This window comes from Phallusia mammillata, chromosome 3 (assembly GCF_965637545.1).
Source record: "Phallusia mammillata chromosome 3, kaPhaMamm4.hap1.1, whole genome shotgun sequence".
NCBI lineage: Eukaryota > Metazoa > Chordata > Ascidiacea > Phlebobranchia > Ascidiidae > Phallusia > Phallusia mammillata.
This window is the reverse complement of record NC_137254.1, coordinates 26,913,690-26,936,604: the sequence shown is the minus strand read 5'-3', so window position 1 is coordinate 26,936,604 and position 22,915 is coordinate 26,913,690. Positions and strand designations below refer to the sequence as shown.

General features: G+C 36.4%; 2 protein-coding genes and 1 pseudogene across 2 annotated transcripts; all 3 read right to left on the bottom strand.

Moving 5' to 3' along the window:
- Nucleotides 1–607: 607 nt before the first annotated feature.
- Nucleotides 608–12,134, bottom strand: LOC145219909 (uncharacterized). The gene is made up of 8 exons (XM_080087209.1): nucleotides 11,985–12,134; nucleotides 11,602–11,686; nucleotides 11,399–11,524; nucleotides 11,215–11,334; nucleotides 1,495–1,614; nucleotides 1,300–1,392; nucleotides 1,104–1,218; nucleotides 608–901 (listed from the first exon to the last, which is right to left on the bottom strand). The coding sequence occupies exons 1-8, from the start codon at nucleotides 12,132–12,134 to the stop codon at nucleotides 643–645; spliced, it is 1,068 nt and encodes a 355-aa protein (XP_079943335.1). The 3' UTR covers nucleotides 608–642.
- A 2,708-nt stretch (nucleotides 12,135–14,842) lies between these two features.
- LOC145219908 (uncharacterized) lies at nucleotides 14,843–21,803 on the bottom strand (annotated as a pseudogene).
- On the bottom strand, nucleotides 19,418–20,025 carry LOC145218107 (perlucin-like protein). Its single transcript, XM_080085503.1, has 2 exons — nucleotides 19,940–20,025; nucleotides 19,418–19,679 (listed from the first exon to the last, which is right to left on the bottom strand). Exons 1-2 carry the CDS (start codon nucleotides 20,023–20,025, stop codon nucleotides 19,418–19,420), a joined length of 348 nt encoding a protein of 115 aa, XP_079941629.1.
- Nucleotides 21,804–22,915: the final 1,112 nt, after the last annotated feature.

Below are 22,915 nucleotides of genomic sequence, written 5' to 3'. Positions count from 1 at the left end.
AAAAACAGTTTGAATGTATTGTTTGTTTAATTCTAACCATACAGTTGTAGTGACAAACTGGTAAAAACGATTTTGCGCGGACGAAAGATTAATTTTTTTATTCTTATCAACCGTGCGAATTGTGGGCACAAGTAATGTTATTTAAAACTAATACGAAAAACTTATGATAATTTTTTGGAAAATTAGCGGCGAATCATAACAAATACACTTTTACATGCGTTTGGTTACAGACGTTTACAGTTTACAGCTAACCAAAGAATTTGCGACAGAGCACGATAATTCCAATACATATCTTTTTAGAAACGATTCGGTAACATGCTTTATATTACGTTTTTAATTGACCCGTAAATGAAATGGTTTTTAATAAACCTGTTTAAGTTTTCAGAATTTACCAACAAAAGCAAATAGGGTAAACAAAAAGTGAAAAAAAAACGTAATCATACACTTTTATGCAAGCCTACTAGTAAAATTTATTTTTTACTTCCAATCAGTTCAAGAAAATGCGATATAAAGCATAAAGATGGAATGCGGCATGAGAATTAAGTTGCAATGATTAAACAAGATGTTTATAAAAAAAGTTACGCAACGCATTTGTATTGAAAAGCACAATGTGTTATGATGCTGAGAATTTTGCTTGTGCCATTAAGACAACAATCGCTCACAGATAGCAAAATCCTTTACGTTGCATTTAAGATCATTCATTTTGAATCCGTACTTATAGCGCAGGTTACCACAGTTCTCTGTACCATCGTTGTTCGGTTCACCAGGGGGGAAATCGCTGTTTTCTGTTGTCGTAGGAACACCATCAATATATTTCCAAACTCCTTCCTGCTCTATGTCGTTTATACCGATCCAATAGTCTGCATCAGGTCGCGTTTGGAGCAAATTTGTGATAATCCAGCTTAAGATATAACGATACAAAATCAAGATCATCTAGATTTAGTTTTGTTTGAGTCCGAATTTCTTTAAGATTTTGTATTTTCTGTTTAGTCGTAATTTGGTTTAAGGTGGTTTAATTTTGTTACTAATATTATTTAACCTTGGACGTATGTTTATTTTTGCAAAACGCTGTTTTCCCTGATCAATATTAGTTTGTTACATACTTGCGAACAGTGGCGTTTCTCATTCCCCAGGTCGCCAAATCTCCACCAATTGACTGGCAATATTTTCTTGCGTTTGCCCAATTTCTCTTTCTGGTCGTAATGACGTGGTCAATCTCTAAAAAATAGAGTTTAGTATAAAAAAAATCTGCCATAGCCACATAAAATTAATTTTGTCATATAATATCAGATATGTTACCTCGCTGACAATGCTCTCCTGTATGCCAAACGTTGCAAGAACAAGTTCCATTATGCTGGCAAAGGTTGACGTTAGCCGAGCAAAAACTTGACCCTGGAAATTTTGAAACGTATCAGTGTAAAAAATAACAAAGAGTAAGTTGGGGGTTGTTTATTATGCTGCGATAAACAACTATCGTTTGATCGTTAACCTTACCACATTGTTTTCCATTTCCTGTGTAGTTTTCGTTGCAAAAGCATAGGAAACTACCCGGTGTGTTAATACAAGTTGCGTGCTGATGACAGTTGTGTGTTCCACTCGTACATTCATTGATGTCTAAATCATGTAAATTAATATACTTTTTCAGCAATGACTGAAATTAGTTTGCTTAACTTGTAACTGTTATAGTATCATTACCTGCGTTAGTAATTGGCGCACTGAGGTTCTTTTGCAAAACGATTTGGTCCTTCAAGTCTTGAACAGAGATTTGCAGCTGAAAAATCTGAAATTAGAGAAGATTGTTTTTTATACGCAGGGCTGCCGTAACCAAAGTTTTCACTGCAGAAAGTCAATTTGTTTATAGACAGACTTTAAATGACTATTACACGAAACAAAGACTATACGTTGTTACAGGGAAGCTACGACGTACGAGAAAATTAAACTGTTTTGCGATAGAAATGTTGGTGTAAAAAGTTTGCTTCTTTAAACAAACATGGTAAGTTTTTTGGGTGTCGCAATGCTTAAATTCGTACAAAAGTTAAGATTACTTTTCCAAAATGATCTTTGCAAAACATTTGTTTATTTATAACGTGTTGTTGCAAAACGTACCATGACATACACTGATGTAAATGCGCCAATAAGGATAACTGTTACTACGCTTGCAAGCAACAACTTTGGCACATTTTTCTTTTCTCTTTTTCCGTTTGTCGTAGACTCAGTGTTGGTATAAATTGGTTCTTCCTGTATACTCATATCCATTGCGATGTTGTATATCTGTATACTCTACGACAGACTCTTAATTGTAACAATGTTTAATGTGAAAGGCGCAGGCGGTTTTTAAACAGTCACGTCAACATTAAACGTATGCAGAAACGAGTGGGCTGTGGAACATATATTGTGTGCAGCTTCCTGTAAAACGTTAAATGAGACGTTTAATGCCTGAAGGTGAAACAAAAAGCATTCGTTTTCACTTCCTTAATTTAAATATACCTGGGCTTGATATCTTCGCAAACCTCACGTCTGCTTTCCCTACTTTCCATAAAGCAATGATTGGCTTATCATTTTTAAATATGCCTACAATGTGTTTTTTTTTTACTTTTTAACCTTATTTAATATCACGCTTACTAATTTCGAAAAAAGGTGTCCTAAACAAGCCACATTTTTGTATTATTTTACCAACCGATGTCATAAATTAACTCATAGACTCGTTCACTACAACAAGACGTTCCATGTCGTTTGGCATTTTTGCGTAATACAATTCGTTTACCAAGGTTTAAAATGTACAGAATCATTTTGTACAAAAACATGCGTTTTAGGAATTCCAAACTGCAAGAATGTGTTGAAAGTTTAGTAGTGTTTGCGGGTTTAATAATTCGTGTTTGCACAACCTTGGCGCGGCATTATTGCGAAGTTTAGTTGGGTTTCCATATTAGGCACAAGGCAGCCAGTGTTTTATGGTCTTACAAAAAAAGAACAGTAGTTTTTGAACTATTTTTGGGCTTTGTTATATTTTTTGGTACAAATTTTAATGGCTTTGTTATATGAAAAATATATCTTTTACAAAACAAAATATACCCATTAAATCACTTTTTAACTCCTAAAAGACCCAAAAATCATGCTCTGTGTTTTTACCATCAGGTGATTTACGACCATGACCCATGACCTCATAAGTGGACCACAAGAGGGCATGAGTGTTGGTTCAATTGAGAGCCCACAGGGGAACTTCACCTACTTCAAATAGTCAGAATGCATGATGACCCTTTTTTCCTGGTGTTAGGTGAGCTATTTAGGTAAGTCTTTTTTAAATATTCTCCTTTTTCTTCCTAATGTACAGAATTAGGAGAGTGTTGCAAATATATTTTTAAATATTCGTCTTGCTGTGCCGTATGCAAAGCTGTCCACAAGCCTGCTCAGTTCTGTATATAAATCATGCGTTAATGAACTTTCAACCAAAAAATGTGAAAATTGCTTTTGCTAAAATTACAGTAGCAGGCGCAACAGCCTCCATTCGGCGTTTACCGGAGGTCAAAGGAACTCAAAATAACTTACTGAAATCGCACAATGTAGGTACAACTACAGCAATACCTTGCGACAATTGCAAGACGTGGTATGTCGTTTATATCCACACTTTCATCAAGTGCCACACTAAAAACAGTCGCATTTTTTAGTGCAACAGTTTGCTTTTCTTCTACATCTGTGGCCATGTCCATAATGCGTCTTTCTACTGTCCTAGCAGAAACAGGCATATCCTTTATCCTCCAAATAATAGTATTTTTGTTTGGTAAATCATCAAACAATACGTGAGAGCAACTTAAAAATGAGTCTTTTATAAATGCCCCGTCAGTAAACGGTTTTCCATGTTTAGCAATGCACTCTGCCACTTTGTAGCTACTTTCAGTTGCTTTATTTCTGCCACTTGTTACTTTCTTAAAGATGCTGCTCTGCTTTTCATACCGGCATACTGCCTTCCTCAAAGCTTCGCCCTTATCTGCACTGTCCCTAAAGGAGTTCTTATGGGTTGTTTCAAAATGTCGCTTAATACTTGATGTTCTGCATACAACGTTTTTACAGCAGAGCGCACATACTGCTCGATCGCCACAAGAAACAAATCCATAATCAGCTGTCCACGATTCTTGAAATGATCTCACATCTAAACTATTTTTCTCAGAAGATGCTGTAACGTAAATGACCTAATATTCGTATTGACGTCATGAGTAAGAGCGGACGTGACTTGTAAGTTTTCCCATTACGTGAAAGAAAAAGACAACATTTGATTTACCACACCAAAACTGATACGCGTTAACAGTACAATTTGTCATAACGCTTGCGCGTCTCTCGAGCTCGGTTGTCGACAGTTATCCGAAAATGTCGAGAATTGGGCTCAGCAGTGGTATGGAAAATTCAAATGTCCTCCTTCATTGTGCCACAAGTAGTTGTATGAATCACATTTCTGCAACAATAAAATAAAACAGCAGTACACGTACATAAACGGTTTGCTTTGTGCTAGAGCAAAATTTAGATGCAATTACAAATAACAAACCATCACTAATTAATAATCGCTTTTACTCTACGTGGTCAAAGTTATTCACGTATGTTATGTTATTTAGTTATTTCACGTATTATTCAAACAGCTAAGCTGCTAAAGAATGCAAACTTAAAAATCACTCGGCGTGCCATGAAAAATCACCTCGCGTGCCAAGGTTGGCACGCGTGCCAGGGTTTGCCGACCCCTGATCTGGGTGATTAAGTAGTTTTCGTTTGTTACAAACGGTTGACTTACCATAGCATAAAGACCGACAAATCCTACAATCATTGTCAGAAATAGAGCAAGAAACAACAGTTTTGAACCATTTTCATTTTTGGCAAAGTTGCACACCAATTTCGCTTGTTGTTTTGGGTTGGCGTGCATTGTTTCGAATTCTACAAAATTATTTTGCATTATTTCTTGAAAACCAAACTCATTAAAATACTTATACGTTGATCCGGATGTGAAGGTTGAACAAGGCTCTCGTTATCGGTGGCCGTCGTTGTGTATTTAGTGTAAGCAATATTAGTTGACATCGTGGTAGAACTACGGAGTTCTATCGTAGGGTCCCTGAATAAAGTCCTACACTTTTAGACGAAATTGGTTACTCTACTTGATATTTCAATTCTGCTAACTTAATCCTTTAAAAACTGCCTTTATATCTCTGCAATATCAGGTACAATAACGCTAAACTGCAAACGACAGGTTAAACTTTGTTAAAACTTCGAAAAAAGCTGTAATGCTTATTGGAATCACAACGATTTAGTGAAATAATTTTTGTGACACAAGCCTCAACGAGAAACGCAATATAAAAGAGCAAACTTCGATCTTCGCTTTTTTATTGGCAGGGAAGGGGATTGCCTAACAAATTGCAGCAATTCAATCAATTCAAATGATTGGTATTTGTTCTTGAAATTCAGTTTCATTGAGCGCCATATTTTCTCCACAAACAATATTGTTTACTCTGAATATGATTTGCCATGCGCTTTGGTCAATATCATGTTTTTAAGCTTTAGCAATTGTTTTTTGGACACAATTCTAACGAACCTTTGTAATTAACACTCTATGGTTTGGAACATTTTATGACTGTACAAACTTTAGAAAAAACTCAATGACTGCGTTAAATTTAAACATGTGTTTGTAACGAAAATAAAGTTTAGAACAGTGCTTGTCAACCTTCTTTGAAACTGTACACCCTTTTAACGTTTACTCAAAATTTGTTCACCCCAGTGAAAAATTTATTCAACTCTGTAGCACACTGAATATGTGGTCCTAACTGAAATAATGATGAGCACAACACCAACAAGCCACAATCTATAATTCACTTTCTACTTCAAAAAGAACTACCATTAACAACGATTGTCAAGTGAAATATTAAATTATGACGTCACAAATAGAGTTTTGTAATTTAAAATCAACCTACACTTGAGATGCATGTTGTGTCATGGATTGTACACTCCAGTCGGCCTGTTCTACAACTGAAACCAACCTATTGTGATACCTGGTCATAGGTATATTATATTTTGTATCTGATACACCCCAGTACACCCCATCAAAGTGGTACACCCTTTAAAAAATATGGTATACCCTGGGGTGTACAATACACCCGGTTGAAAAGCACTGGTTTAGAACACCTGAAATTTCATCATAGTGAAAACAAATGACAAGATATGTATTTTATTGTTATTTACACTAAATAAGTGAATCTAAATTTGCTTTTGATTGTGACACATTTGCAACTAAATTCACAATAGAAGGCTTAACGTTTCCGGTCAAAATATTGGACAATTTTTTTACGAAAATTATACTTTTGCAGCGAATTCTCTCTCGCGCTACACAACGGATAACTAACACACGAACGGTGGATATTTAACGTGAAGTTGAAATAGCATCTGATTGAATCCGAAAGTAGCAGGAAAAATCTATATTGTTCACCGGTATGTAATATATTGTTCCAGAAAACATGCTAAGAGAGACATGGAAATTTTGTTTCATACTTCGACTTGCAACCATTAAAACGCCACATAGCCCAAAGTTTGATATTTAAAGGTTGTGCGGACTGCGATATTTATACTATTACTATTGGCCCTGTCCCAACGTTACTCACAGTAATGTTTTACCATCTCTAAACACATCAGCAATACCTTTTTTAAAGACTTTAGGGATCCGCTTTTGCTAAAATTAAATTGGCAAATCACTGCCCTTATAGCAAGTTTAACTCAGCGATCGTGAGCGACATTTACTTGTGGAGGGACAGATCCTGTGAAAACCATTTATATTTACAATTACTTACAGGATGCATATCTGCATGAACTATAGTTCGCGATTGTAATTTATCAACTGCAAATCTGTGTTAGTAAAGTGCAATTGTTTATAGTTGGCTTACTAGTATAAAGATCAATATTGGTGTTGTCGTGGAAACACGATCATAATCCTTCTGTTTTTAAATACGTTGGGAGCCGAATTTTTAAGCATTTAATATCATAGAGACACAATATGTAAATGAATTTGGCCGCTGTTATGTTGGGTATTTAACGTCATGTGCGGGAGCCCGAAATGTTTTTGACCCTTTCTGAAAATTTGACGTGTGCTAAGAATCGATTATATACTTTAGGTATCTGGTTCATTATGTCGCCCAATCTCTATTGAATGACTTCATTTCTCGCACCTGTCCAATTACTTGGTTCTCTGTACTTGGCCCAAATAGGCGTTTCCTGTATCGTTTGTCGCGTCCTTGAACCAGTATTAGGCGAGCCAATTCGCGACATCCTATGCAGCGTAAGTTGCTTAAATTGGAGTATAGGCGAAAAAACAGTTTGAATGCAAAGTTTCTTTATTTCTAACCACACAGTTGTAGTGCCAAACTGGTAAAAACGGTTTTGCGTGGACGAAAGATTTATTTGTTTATTCTTATCAACCGTGCGAATTGTGGTCACAGTTAATGTTATTTAAAACTAATACGAAAAACTTATGACAATTTTTTGGAAAATTAGCGGCGAATCATAACAAATACACTTTTACATGCGTTTGGTTACAGACGTTTACAGTTTACAGCTAACCAAAGAATTTGCGACAGAGCACGATAATTCCAATACATATCTTTTTAGAAACGATTCGGTAACATGCTTTATATTACGTTTTTAATTGACCCGTAAATGAAATGGTTTTTAATAAACCTGTTTAAGTTTTCAGAATTTACCAACAAAAGCAAATAGGGTAAACAAAAAGTGAAAAAAAAAACGTAATCATACACTTTTATGCAAGCCTACTAGTAAAATTTATTTTTTACTTCCAATCAGTTCAAGAAAATGCGATATAAAACATAAAGATGAAATGCGGCATGAGAACTAAGTTGCAATGATTAAACAAGATGTTTATAAAAAAAGATACGCAACGCATTTGTATTGAAAAGCACAATGTGTTATGATGCTCAGAATTTTGCTTGTGACATTAAGACAACAATCGCTCACAGATAGCAAAATCCTTTACGTTGCATTTAAGATCATTCATTTTGACTCCGTACTTAAAGCGCAGGTTACCACAGTTCTCAGTATACTCGTTGTTTGGTTCACCAGGGGGAAAATCGCTATTTTCTGCTGTCGTAGGAACACCATCAATGTATTTCCAAACTCCTTCCTGCTCTATGTCGTTCATACCGATCCAATAGTCGCGTTTGGAGCAAATTTGTGACAATCCAGCTAAACATGTAAGAAATATTATTAATAAGTTCACCCAATACAGGGGTCGGAAACCGTTTTTGTACGGTAGAACTCCGTACCAACGTAAGAACTCACAGTAGCCAGGTTTGGGAATTTCCGTCAGGTGACGCAACGGAACAGAGGCGTTTACGGTGACAATAATTGCTGAGTCGGCAAATTCCTGCAAATTGCTGACCCAGCAATTATTGTCACCGTAAACGCCTGTGCTTTTGTACTGCGCTATTAAACTGAAATTTTATCGCGGACCGGCCCTCAAAGAAACAACAAATATTCAGCTATAAAGATATGTTACAGCTCATATGAGTTATACTTATTTGCACTTGCCAATGCAACCGTATGTACGGATTGCATTACATAAATTATTTTATCATTCCTGGGATGCACGGACTGGTACAAAAATTTTTCGAAGCATTTAACGTAAAAATATAGGCGGCCTGTTAACGTGGTTGCCGACCACTAACCTAAAGCATTTGCACGTTTAACAGCAATTTACACTTATTTTATTAGTTTTGTGTTAATAAAGTTTAATTTAGAGTTGACTCGCACATAAGTTGCACTGAAAATCTGGGGATTTAAAAGGCCCTTTACCTAGCTTTTTTGCATAGATAACTTCCTATTTTTTTGTAGGGCTTAATATAATCAAAATATGTTTATCGACACCTGTGAGCGACAATAAGTGCATGCACGCGAGCGCAGACCAAACGATTTTCATGAATAACCAATTCGCTACAAACCTGTATATCATTGCCAGTATAGACCCTTGTGCAATTGATTGTTTTTTAGCATTTAACTGCATTGCATTGAAACCGCAACATATTTTTTTCTCAACAAAGCGGGAAAATCCAACGCACGCTGAGCGGTAATTTTTTCACAACAAAGTGTGCGTGTGCCCTCACGAAACAGTCTCGCATTGGTATGTGCGTGCACGAGCGCATGCACCCGCATTCGATAGAACCACAGTGGCAATAGCACATTTCCACTACAATTCGCGTCTATAACGCGCATCCTTAATGTTTATTGAAAATTAGTATAAAATTTTGCGCGTTATACTCGAATAAATACGTTATATCCGCCCAATAAGCCGACCGGAAAATACGGTACTTGCAATAGCCGAAAACTTTCAATTTTGTTCCGACTTGGTGGCGATTTGCACTTATGTCGAGCGGATTGGTCGCACCTATATATTTGTTTTTAAATATAAGGACAAAAGTTGCGACCTATAAGTTGCGTAATTCGGTGTATATTCGAAAAATTGGTTGAATTTAAAGTCTGTTTATTTCTAACCACAAGGTTGAAGTGACAAACTGGTAAAAACGATTTTGCGTGGACGAATGATTTGATTTTTTACTCCTATCCACCGTGCCTATGTAGGTTCAATCAATGTTTTTTGTATACTAATACGGAAAGCTTAATACGAACATTATATTTCTTTTCAAAATCTGACTGGGGAATCGGATTTTGAAAACTGTGAAACCTGTCAGACCCTTTCCTCGTTAAATATTAATAAACTTTATTAAGTTCTCTTTCTTCACCCTACATTTGTAATGTATTTGAGAAACTGTTGGAACAAAAACGGCGAATAACAAATATACTCATACATGCGTTTGACGTTTACAACCAACCAAATAATTTGCGACAGAGCACGATAATTCCAATACATATGTTTGCAGAAACGATTTGGTAACACACTTTATATTTCAATGGTTATATTGTAGTCGTGTTGCGACTATGTTTAAACAAACTGTACAACACAGGCTGTCGAAACGAATAAGTTACAGCAGATTATCCAAAAATGTAACAAGAAATTTTGACATTGGGCAACAGGCGGTGCCAGTGACTTCAATATATATATATACAGTATATATCATTTAAAACAATGCCTTATATTGTAAACACACTTAAAGTTCAACATTTTTCATGTTTAAAGTCCAAACCCGAACTAGGCAAGTGATTTGGTGATGGACACGCTTTTTGCGATTCTAATGAAAATGGTTAGATAAAATGAGTAGTAGTTTGATGGCGATACCAATGCAATAATCGTTCACTAAGGCATTTATTGCTCACAGATTGCCAATTTGTTAATTCTACACGGGTGATCATCCATTGCAAAATTTTGAACATGGTAAAGTTGGCCACAGTCCCCACTGTTGTTTGGCTCACCAGGGTAAAAATCGGTGTTAGTGTTGGTTCTGGGAACTCCATCTATGTATTTCCAGACTCCTTCTCGACCACGGTCATTCAAACCAATCCAGTAGTCCCCGGGGGGTCGCGTTTTGATCATATTTGTAACAATCCAGCTAAGCATGTAAACAATATTACTAAAAAGGCCATCCAATACAGGGGCCAGCAACCGTTTTTGCACTGCGTTATTGAACTGAAACTTTATCGCGGACCGGCCCTAAAACAACAAATGTTCAGCAATAAAGATATGTTACAGCTCATATGAGTTATACTTATAAGTTATGTACTTGTCAATGCAACCGTATGTAAGAATTGCATTAAATAAATAATTTTTTCATCGCTGGGATGCACCGACTGCAACAAAAATGTTTCGAAACATTTAACGTAAAAAAGGAGACGGCCCGTTATAGCCTTGAACGATCTTCTAACGGAGCTGCTTTGGGTCACCCCCTAGGTTGCCGACCACTAACCTAAAGCATTTGCACGTTAACAGCAATTTACACTTATTTTGTGCCCAAAAATAATCCAGGTATGTAACCCCACCGTTACTTACGTGGTTCATCGCAAAGTAATTTTACGAAAAAGCACAGTTTGAGACAAATGTTACATACTTGCGAACAGTCGCATTTCTCATTCCCCAGGTTGCCAAATCTCCACCAATTGACTTACAGTAAGTCCTCGCGTTTGTCCAATTTTTTTTAGTGGTCATAATCACATGGTCATGCTCTAGCACAAAATTATTATTCAACACTAATTCATATTTTGTGCAAATACATAACATTTGGTAGATACCTTGCTCACAATGGTTTCCTGAATGCCAAATGTTGCAAGAGCAATTATAGGCAGTACTGGTGTTCAAGCAAGTTCCGTTATTCTTGCAAAGGTCGACGTTAGCCGAGCAGAAATTAGGCCCTAAAAGTATGATTTTTTGGAATGTCCTAGAAATTATGGTATTTTGTTTTCTAATCAAGCTTACGGCATTGTCTTCCATCTCCTGTGTAATTTGCGTTGCATGAACATTGGAAACTACCCACTGTGTTGATACAAGTTGCGTGTTGATGACAGTTGTGTGTTCCACTCGTACATTCATCCATGTCTAAATCATGTTAATTAATATGTACGTTTTCAGCAATGAATGAAATTATTTTGTTCTACTTGTAACTGTTTTAGTATTTTCACCTGCGTTAGTAATTGATGGACTGAGGTTCTTTTTCAGATTAATTTGGTCCTTCAAGTCTTGCACAGAGATTTGTAGCTGAAAAACCTGAAATTAGTGAAGATTGGTTTTATACGAAATTTAAATTGTTTGGAAGCATACATCAAATGACTAGCTACTGCACGAAACTAAGACTATACGTTGTTGCGGGGTAGCTATAACGCACGAGAAAATTATACTGTTTTGCAAAATAATTTTTTATTAAAAAAGTTTAATTTTCAAAACAAACATGGAAATAGTTTTAGGTGTCGCAATGCTTAAATTCTTACAAAAGTTAACATTTTTCCCCCCAAAAATAATCTTTGTAAAACTTTGTTGATCTATAACGTGTTGATGCAAAACGTACCATGGCATACACTGATGCGAATGCACCAATAAGGATAACTGTTACTACGCTTGCGAGCAACAACTTTGGCACATTTTTCTTTTTTTTCTTTCCCTTTGTCGTAGACTCAGTGTTGGTATAAATTGGTTCTTCCTGTATACTCATATCCATTGCGATGTTGTATATCTGTATACTCTACGACAGACTCTTAATTGTAACAATATTTAATGTGAAAGGCGCAAGAGGTTTCTAAACAGTCACGCCAACATAAAACGTAGGCAGAAACGGGTTTGCTGTGGAACTTATATTGTGTGCAGCTTCCTGTAAAACGTCAAATAAGATGTTTAATACCTGAAGGTGAACCAAAAGGCATTCGTTCTTATTTTCTTTATCAAAATATACCCTGGCTTGATATTTTCGCATATATTTCGCATACATTTATTGTGTGCAGCTTCCTGTGAAACGTCAAATATGATGTTCAATTCCTGAAGGTGAAACTAAGGGCATTCGTTTTCACTTACTTAATATAAATATTCCTTGGCTTGATATTTTCGCATATGTTTCACATACATATATTGTGTGCAGCCCCTGTCAACAAAATGTCAAAATAGACGTTTTATGCCCGAAGGTGAACTAAAAGGCATTCGTTTTCTCTTCCTTCCTTAATAAATATACCTTGGCTTATTATTTTCGCAAACCTTACGTCTGCTTTCTCTCCTTTTCAAGCAATAATTTACCCTTGGCGTATCATTTTTAAATATGCCTATAATGTGTTTTTTGCTTTTTAACCTTATTTAATACCATGCCTACTAATTTAAAAAAATAAATAAAAAAAGTGTCCTAAACAAGCCACATTTTTAGTTTTGTATTATTTCACCAACCGATGTCATAAGTTAACTCATAGACTCATTCACCACAACAAGACGATCCATGTCGTTTGGCATTTTTGCGTAATACAATTCGTTTACCAAGGTTTAAAATTTGCAGAATCATTTTTGTTTAAAAACATGTGTTTTAAGAATTCCAAACTGCAAAAATGTGTTGAAAGTCTATTAGTGTTTGCGGGTTGAATAATTCTTGTTTGCACAACATTGGCGAGGCATTATTGCAAAGTTGAGGTTGGTTTCTATACCAGGCAAAAGGCAGCCAGTGTTTTCTAGTGTTACAAGAAAGAACAGCATCTTTTGAACTTTAAATTTTAATGGCTTTGTTATTTGATAAGTGAATCAACTCCTAAAACAGTCAAAACTCATACTCTGTGTTTTTACCACCAGGTAGTGTTTTTCTACCGTGACCCATGAACCTTTAATGGGACCACAAAAGGCCATGAGTGTTGGTTCACCTGCGACGCCCACAAGGGAACTTCAGCTACTTCAATTAGTAGCAGGCGCAACAGCATCTATTCGCCGTTTTGCCGGAGATCAAAGAAACTCAAAATAACATCTTGAAATCGGACCATATGTAGGTACAACATACACGATTTCAAGTATTCCACTGCTGGGTTCGAATAGAGCAAATTGGCAGTAACCTTTAAGGTACATTTACGGTACTTTTGCAACTGATCTTCTTTGTGCCATAGATTACAAGCGGGATTGCAGGCTGTAGTGGAGTCGAAACAGATTCTGTTATGATTGCAAAGATCTACGTTAGCCAAACTAGAGTTGCAAAATAAAACCGTTACGTTTACAATTGTCATGGGTATTTCACTGCGTCTGAACTGCGGCGTTTTTGGCTGTTGGGTTTCTGGCAAACTTGTTTTGCGTTTCGTTTAATCAGCCGCAAGCACGAAATTTGCTGCAGGGATCCGCGCTGTTATAGCAAACTGTTAGTTTGAATTTTTTCACGGGGTACGAACTCAGGACTCTCCCGGGGACAAATCCCGATCAGGGTTTGTTATGTCTGTATATGGGTCAGGCTCGCCAGACCGTTAGGCCAAGTCCTGCCCCCAAACTGTTAGTTTGTTTTGCAGTGAGTCAGATAACTGCAGTAACCACATGTGTGTGTTAAAATGTGTTGCTTGCTGATGTCATATCCGATATTTCGTTTTTTGGCTAACCTGTAACCTACATTTTTGTCTCTACTGATTGTAGCTGGTTCAGCGTGATCTTGTAATCTTGTGTATTATTTTCTGTAGAGAAGTCTGCTGCAAGTTACTGATGTGCACTAATTGTAACCCATTTGGTATCAGGTGCTTTAGTCTTGATGGATGTGATGCTGGTCTGCTGTTTTCATTACCTTCGAGCTGCTCTGGGTATAGGTATGGAAATAAATGACAAAAGCACTTCAGAACTAAAGCTAAGGTAGGAAAACTAAAGAAACTTTACATGTATAACATGTTAAACTGCAACTTATTTGTTCTTACTATATTACAAAAAAGTGTATTAGTTTGTTTACTATTTATAACAGACAAGATTGAATAAATGAAAGGAGTGTATTGACTTTTTATGATGTCAATCACGCGAACATTGTTATATATCAGTTAGAGTAAATCAACTGATTGAAATTGCGAAAAACTAGGTGAACTCTTGCAAACAAATAAATATGCATTGACTGTTATATTATACATTTTAAACAATAGGGTGGTGATTTTTGATATCAAATGAGAATGAAACAAGGAACACTTTAACGAAAAATTTCGGACTGATATGTACAATCTGGGTATAAAACCAGTTATAATTATTGCGGGCACTTTTATGGTTTTTATTTATTGGTGTATTGTGTAGGGATATATAATCTAGAGAAGTTGTTAGCGTAAAGGCAGGCATGTTTATCGTGCACCCCCCTTAAACCAAGTATTAACTGCGCGATAAAAAATCATCACGTACTAGTATTCGATGGCCTCTGGCATGTACAAGGCTTAAATTTATCAGTTTTTGCAGTTAACACAGTCGCTCACATATCGCAAATCTATTATAACTGCAAGGTATGTCGTCCATTTTGAAATTGTTTGAGTCCCATAACGCTCCACAGTCGGCTGCCCCGTTGGGATCGTTGTTTGGTTCACCAGTTGCAAAATTCGTGTTGTTGTCTGTCTTTGGCACACCGTCGATGTATTGCCAATTACCCTCCTGTTCAATATCAGACAACCCGATCCAGTAACTCCCTGACGGACGGGAGAGTGGTAAATCGTTGATGATATCACTTTAAAATAAAATACTCATTTTGCGACAAAATAATATTGTAAAAATTAAAAATGTTTTATGAGATTCCAAGTCGAGTAAAACATTAAATGTAAGAGTCAAAACGAAGTCGAGAGTTAAAAATGTGCTTTCGAGTTAATTAATTTGAAATAATAATTTGATTCTATCTCGTTTCCGGTGATTGATTTAAAGACAGTAAAGCTGAAATGTTAACTTACTCGCGAATCGTGGCGTTTCTCATGCCCCAAGCAGCCAAATCACCACCCAATGACTGGCAATATGTTCTAGCGTCTGTCCAGTTCATCGCAGTTAGCACAGGCAAATGATCAAGCAAAACTGTTTTAGTAGGATGCAATTATAAGTCTCAAATAAATATTATACTAAATTACTTTGTTACAAGTGGTTTAATTCATGTCAGAGTACCGTTTGTATTATTTTGGGGCTACCCCAAAATTTTCGCAATCTTTTATGCGCTCAGTCGAACAGACTACTTTGATTTATTTATTTAGAGGATTTTAGCAAATCTTTGTGACAGTTTTAAAAAAACAACTTCAATCCCGATTATGAACCATGATCTAGATCAGTGCTCTTCAACCGGGGTTCCGCGGAACCCTAGGGTTCCGTACAACCCTTACAGGGGTTCCGTAAACTTTAAGAGTTGCACAGGGGTTCACAGCGGTTTGGTGTATCAATTCAAACAAGAATGATTCATAATGTCATTGTTGTGAACAGCAATGCTCGCCTGTACGATCTAGTTAACTTTGGTTACACCATTGATCAATTGTGACGTAATAAACACAGTCTTGATACACGTTGGCTATAAGTTGCGAGATAAATGTAGAAACGACCGATCCAAGTAACATGACAATGCGTTTCAATGAATCGTTTAATTGAAGTCAACTTTTGCGCTTGGGGTGTGCTAAGTAAAAATGCATGTTTTTTGTGATACTTTTACATTAAAATTATTTTATGGGGCTTCCGCAAAGTTTGACAAAACACCTTGAGGATTCCGTGCCACTAAAAAGGTTGAATAGCACTGATCTAGATTCTAGATGCTTCATAGGTTTGCATTAAATGCTATATGTTCTACTGCAACGTATTTTAACATCATAATAATGTAACATTTACAACTAAAACTTTGACTAAATGTGCAAACCAAACCTGTTTGGCAGTTTATTCCCGTATACCATACAATGCATGTGCAGTTGTACCCTAAGCCAAGATCTAAGCAAGTTCCGTTGTGTTCACATAATCCAGGGTTGCTCTCGCAAAAGTTAGATTCTACAAAAACATAGGAAACTACCCAATGTGTTGATACAAGTAGCGTGTTGATGACAGTTGTGTGTCCAACCCGTACATTTATTGATGTTCAAATCATGTAAATTAATATGTACGTTTTCAGCAATGACTGAAATTCTTGTAATTGTATTAGTTGTAATTATATTAGTATTATTACTTTCGTTAGCAATTGACGCACCATTTATTTGGTCCTTCAAGTCTTGCACAGAGATTTGTAGCTGAAAAACCTGAAATTAGTGAAGATTGGTTTTATACGAAATTGAAATTGTTTAGAAACACACATTAAATGACTAGCCACTGCACGAAACTAAGACTATACGTTGTTGCGGGGTAGCTATAACGCACGAGAAAATTAAACCGTTTTGCGATATAAATTTTATTGAAAAAGTTTATTTTTCAAAACAAACATGATAAGCTTTTTAGGTGTCGCAATGCTTACATTTTTACAAAAGTTAACATTATTTTCCCAAAAATAATCTTTATAAAACTTTGTTTATTAATAACGTGTTGATGCAAAACGTACCATGACATAAACTGATGTAAATGCACCAATAAGAACAATTGTTACTACGCTTGCGAGCAACAACTTTGGCACATGTTTCTTTTCTTTCTTTCCCTTTGTCGTAGACTCAGTGTTGGTATCAATTGGATCTTCCTGTATACTCATATCCATTGCGATGTTGTATATTTAAATGCTCCACGACAGATTCTTAATTCAAAAACAATGTTTAATGTGAATGGCGTAGATGGTTTCTGAACACTCACGCCAAAATTTAATGTAGGCAGAAACAGGTGGGCTGTGGAACATATATTGTGTGCAACCTCCTGTTAACAAAACGTCAAAATAGACGTTCGATGCCTGACAGGCATTCTTTTTCACTTCCTTAATGTAAATATACCTTGGCTTGATATTTTCGCATATATTGTGTGCAGCTTCCTCAACAAAATGTCATAATAGACGTTCAATGCCTAAAGGTGAAACGATAGGCATTCGTTTTCACTTCCTTTATTTAACTACCTTGGCTTGAAATTTTCGCAAACCTCATGTCTGCTTTCTTTCCTTTCCACGAAGCAATAATTTACCCTAGGCGTATCACTTTTAAATATGTCTATAAGTTGTTTGTTTTTTAACTTTTTAACATTTTCTATTGATTTCTGCAATATAAGCTAAATAATGTAGCCATGTAACAAATTCATTTTAAACAGTTAAACGTCAAGTTAATGTGGTTACGAAACGAATTGCTCCAGTCGTGTTAGCTTTGCGGATGTTGATAATGTATTGCTGTGGTTTTTGCTATCAATGGCCTTGATTTGATTGGGCTGGACATTTTTGAGTAATACAATTCGTTTACCTAGGTCTAAAAATTTACAGGATCCTTTTATCTAAAAACATGCGTTTTGAGAATTTCAAACTGCCAGCATGTTTTTAAAGTCTGTTAGTTTCTGCGGGTTTAATAATTCGTGTTTGCATAAAATTGGCGCGGCATTATTGCGAAGTTTAGTTTGGTTTCCATATCAAGCACAAGGCAGCCAGTGTTTTATTGTGCTACAAAAGAAAAACAGTATCTTTTAAACTTGAAATTTTAATGGCTTTGTTATTTGATGGGTTTCGTTTGTAAAACAAAATCTACCGATAGAAACCGTTTTAACTCCTAAAAAAGCCAAAACTCATGCTCTGTGTTTTTGTCACCAGGTAGTGGTTTTCGACCATGACCCATGACACCTAAGTGGACCACCAAAGGCCATGAGTGTTGGTTCACTTGCGTCGCCCACAACGGAACTTCAGCTACTTCAATTAGTAGCAGGCGCAACAGCATCCATTTGCCGTTTAGCCGGAGACCAAAGAAACTCAAAAAAACTTCCTGAAATCGGACCAAGTAAGTACAACATACACAATTTTAAGTAATACACTGCTGGGTTCGAATAGAGGAAATTGGCAGTAACCTTTACGGAACATTTGTGGTACCTTTGCAACTGATTTTAGTGTTCCACAGATAACAAGGGTAATTGCAGGCTGTAGTGGAGTCGAAACAAGTTCCGCTATGATTACAATGGTCGACGTTAGCCGAGCTAAAGTTACAATTTTACACCGTTATGCTTACAATTGTCATGGGTAATTCACTACACACAGTCTAAACGGCAGTTATTGATTCGGTTTCTGGCAAACTTATTTTACGTTTTGTTTAATCAGCGCAAGCACGAGATTTGCTGCAGGTACTCGTGCTGTACCAGTTATAATTGTTTCGCAGCGAGCCAGAGAACTGCAGTAACCTCTTGTGTGTGTTAAAACGTGTTGCTTGTTGATGTTATCTCAGATGTTTTATTTTTTCTGACCTATAAACAACTTATTGTGTTTTTACTATTCTACAAACAAGTAAATAAGTTTGTTTAACATTTATAACAGAAAAGATTGTATAAATATTGCATTGACTTTTTATAATGTCCAGCATGCGAATATAGAAGCAGGATTCTTTACACAATCTGGTATTAGCAAATAGTTTTTCTTGTTTCTAGTACTTAAACATTTTTCTGTTTATGTTATTAAATTAAAAAGTTCGCTGTACATGTTTTACTTGGCATCAGCTTACAAACGAAAATGTACTGACAACAACATCATATTCATAAAAAAACATATAGTGAACAAAATTGATGTTACAGCGACAAAATGTAGGTGAACAAATCTTGCCTGTAAATAATTATGCATTGACTGTTATATTATAGATTTTGGACAACAAGGTAATGATTATTTTTTTTTCTATGCTTAACAAATGAAAACCACAGTGGCAAGCTATTTTTAAAATTTAGAATGGTTAGGTACAATCTTTGTATTAGAAACGGTTTGTGGGCACTATTTGTGGCTTGTTTGCATTGATGTTTTGCGCGGGGGTTTAAATCTAAAGAAGTTGAAGTGAAGACAGGCACGTTTTTCGCCCAACTACGCGGTAACAAATTCATCACGTACTAGCATTCGATGATTCCTGGCATGATTAAGGCTTAAATATATCACTTTCGCAATTAATAACGTCGTTCACATATCGCAAACCTAGTATAACTGCAAGTTAAATCGTCCATTTGTAAATTTTTTGAATCCCATAACTCTCCACAGTCGGCTCCTGCGTTGGGGTTGTCGTTTGGTTCACCAGGTGCGAAATTTGTGTTGTTTTCTGTCGCTGGCACACCGTCGATGTATTGCCAATTACCCTCCTGTTTAATATCAGTCATTCCGATCCAGTAACTGGCTGACGGACGGGGAAGAAGTAAATTGTTGATGATAGCACTTTAAAATAAAACCGCGCTTTTGCGACAAAATAATATTGTAAAAATAAACAATGTTCTGAGCTTCCATGTCTAGTAAAACAAAAGGGTCTAAGCTAAAACCCAAGTGCAATTTTAAGTCAATTTTATTGTTAAAATAGTGACTCAAATTTAATTTCTTTCGGCTTATTTATTCAAAGTTTCTAAACAATTGTTGTATAAATCCTGATAACATTTAATCTGTTTGCACAATTCGATAGAACGGCATCAGTTATAACTTACTCGCGAATCGTGGCGTTTCTCATGCCCCAAGCAGCCAAATCACCTCCCAATGACTGACAATATGTTCTCGCGTCTTCCCAGTTCATTGCAGTCAGCACAAGCAGGTGATCGAGCAAAACTGTGTGGGAAGTCTTAGGTAATGTTTAAACGTAATTAATACGTTATAAGCGGTTTAATTCATGCCAGAGTGCAGTTTATAATTTTTGGGCGTGCTGCAAAATCTTCGCAATCTTTTTTGATGTTGGCGCTTAGTCAAACAATATACATATATTTTAGCTTTTTCCATTTTGAAGAAGTTTCGACCGAGCCTATAGTGAAGAACTACTGATCTAGATATTTTTTAAGTTTTTATTTAATGCTGTATAATGTTGTACTCCATAGTACTTGTACTTTAATATCATAAAAATGTAACATTTAAACTTACGACTAAATATGTGTATATTGTACCTGTTTGGCAGTTTCTTCCTGTATACCATACAGTGCATGTGCAGTTGTACCCCAAACGAAGATCTAAGCAAGTTCCGTTGTGTTCGCATAATCCAGGGTTGCTCTCGCAAAAGTTGGATTCTGCAAATGTCCTGTATCACAGGTTGTAGTTCTCGTTAGGCACACATTTATGTTTAAGCTTACCACAATCTGTTCCATTTTCGGTATAGTTTGCGTTGCAAGAACATTGAAAACTACCCGGTGTGTTGATACAAGTTGCGTGTTGATGACAATTGTGTGTTCCACTCGTACATTCATTGATGTCTACAAATAGTAACTGAAATATGATCCAGTTTTTTAACGTACAAAAAAAAACATTCACCAGTTTCGCAATGCTGGCCAGTGTAGCCATCAAGGCACGAACAGTTATAACTGATGTCTGTATCTAAGCACGCTCCGTTGTTTTGACAAATTCCGACATTTTGCGTACAAACGTCAGAAACTAGAATGTGCAAAGGAAACATATAAAGACTATCTTGTTTGTAATATAATGTATTGACAAATGTAACTGTAAAACTAATAGCTACCGCATTGTTCCCCATTCCCCGTGTAGTTTAAGTTGCAAACGCATTTGAAACTACCCACTGTGTTGATACAAGTTGCGTGTTGATGACAGTTGTGTGTTCCACTCATACATTCATCAACATCTAAAAAGTATTGCGTAACATGCTCGTACATTCCAAAACGTGGATTTGATTTATTGGTCGGGCGTCTAGCACCACATTACATTATTTTAACTTGTCAGTTACATCTCACCGATTCCACAATCATTTCCACTAAATCCTGGCTCACATTTACATTTATATCCATCAGATGTAACTGTTATTGTTCCCTTGTTCAAACAAGTTGTCACTGTTGAGAAAACAAGTTGTCAAATTGTGTCCGCTTTAGTACAATAAATTACTCCACACCGTTATCTGCTTGCAGTGTTGATTGTTCTTCTAAATTTTGCACAGCGACCTGTAAGTCTGAAACCTGAAAGGCAACAAATGCAAAAGCTCAGGCTAATTTCAGACAGGCCGTAAGAATCCATCGACTTTTTACGACACAAATTTTGCTAAAACCGAATTCATACTAACAACAATGTTTCTGCAAATCTTACCATGACATAAACTCCAGTGAATCCACCAATTAGGGTAATAAACACGCCGATTGCAAACAGCAACTTTTGGGATAATTCTCCACAGTCAAATACTATTTTTATGACTTCCCAAGCTCGTTCAAAAGTTTCGATTGATTCTGCAAACAACTCAAATAGTCACTAAAATGAATCAAATATAAGCATATTGCAAAACGATGCGTTACTTTTTGGTTCGTTTTCAGTTTTTGCAGCTTTACGATTCACACAGATCGGTTCTCCTTTTTCACACGTATCCATTGCAGTAGTATTCTGGTATTTTTGGTATAAGTGTAGTTGACTTTTGATACTTAGTTCTGCAGACGGTTGTTGGTGGAAGTTTAATAAAAACCTTCCTGTGGTGACGTTATGTCGCATGGTTGCAGGTATTTTCCAAGAGTTTAAGGGAAAACGTGCGAATAGTTGCTTGACAGTCCAGTTGACAATAAAGGTGCACAGGGCCGCTGGGATTTTTTGTTGAGCTTCCTGTCAACAAGAAAAGTGAACAGTGACCAAGACGTTTCAATTAGTGTCCTCGTCGCGCTAAAGGTGAAAAGGTGCGGGTTTACAATTCTAGTGCCTCGGTCTCCGCCTGACATAATCGTGATATTATTCTGTATTTTTATGGCAAGCTTGGCGTACAATATGTTTGAAGGCCAACGGCTCTTGCAAACACAAATATATATCCATGTAATTTAAATCCGTAAAGCCTCCCTTCGAAATTGGAAGAACGTACTGTTGTAATTTTGAAATAATCAAATTGTTAGATTGAAACAACCGACGTTATTTTTGTTTTCGTTATATCCACAGGCGCAACCACATCTGCATCAGTAAGAACAAGATTTCACCATTTCGCTCCAGTTATACGAAGAGTGACAGAAACGTTTAGAATACAGACCAAGCAGGACAAGTAACCACAAGTAAGATTTGTGTTGGTCTCTTTGAGTTTGCAAGGGCCTTTAGTTATTACAAATTTCGTTTTCTTGATGTGCAGTTTAAACCCATTTGGGCCCATGCCAACGTCGAGCTAGTTCACCTAACGAAAATTGCAATGTTCGTCGAAACGCAATCAAAATCCAAATATTCCGGGGAAACCGAACGAATTTTTAATCAATAAGTTTGTAAGGATAATGGGTGCAAGACTATAGACTTACCATCTAGTTTTAAATTCAACTTTACACGCCATATTAGCGATCAAATTCAATCTGATTGCGGGGTCGAGAAGATGCCGTAGGCGTTTCCAAACAAATTACGGAGAAATCCCCCCAAAATTTTTTATTTCGACTATTTACCTGCGCAAATCCGAAAATAATTGCAAAGCCATAGCCTTTCCATCGATTCTTAAATTCAAGTCCAAATATCATACTTTCCAT

Coding starts and splice junctions, on each gene's coding strand:
- LOC145218107 (XM_080085503.1), bottom strand. CDS start 20,025: ATGAACTGGGAAGACGCGAGAACATATTGTCAGTCATTGGGAGGTGAT. Junction 19,680..19,939: donor AGAAACGCCACGATTCGCGA/GTAAGTTATAAC, acceptor TTTATTTTAAAG/TGCTATCATCAACAATTTAC.
- LOC145219909 (XM_080087209.1), bottom strand. CDS start 12,134: ATGGATATGAGTATACAGGAAGAACCAATTTATACCAACACTGAGTCT. Junction 11,335..11,398: donor AGGAGATGGAAGACAATGCC/GTAAGCTTGATT, acceptor TCATACTTTTAG/GGCCTAATTTCTGCTCGGCT. Junction 1,615..11,214: donor AGGAAACCATTGTGAGCAAG/GTATCTACCAAA, acceptor TACATGATTTAG/ACATCAATGAATGTACGAGT.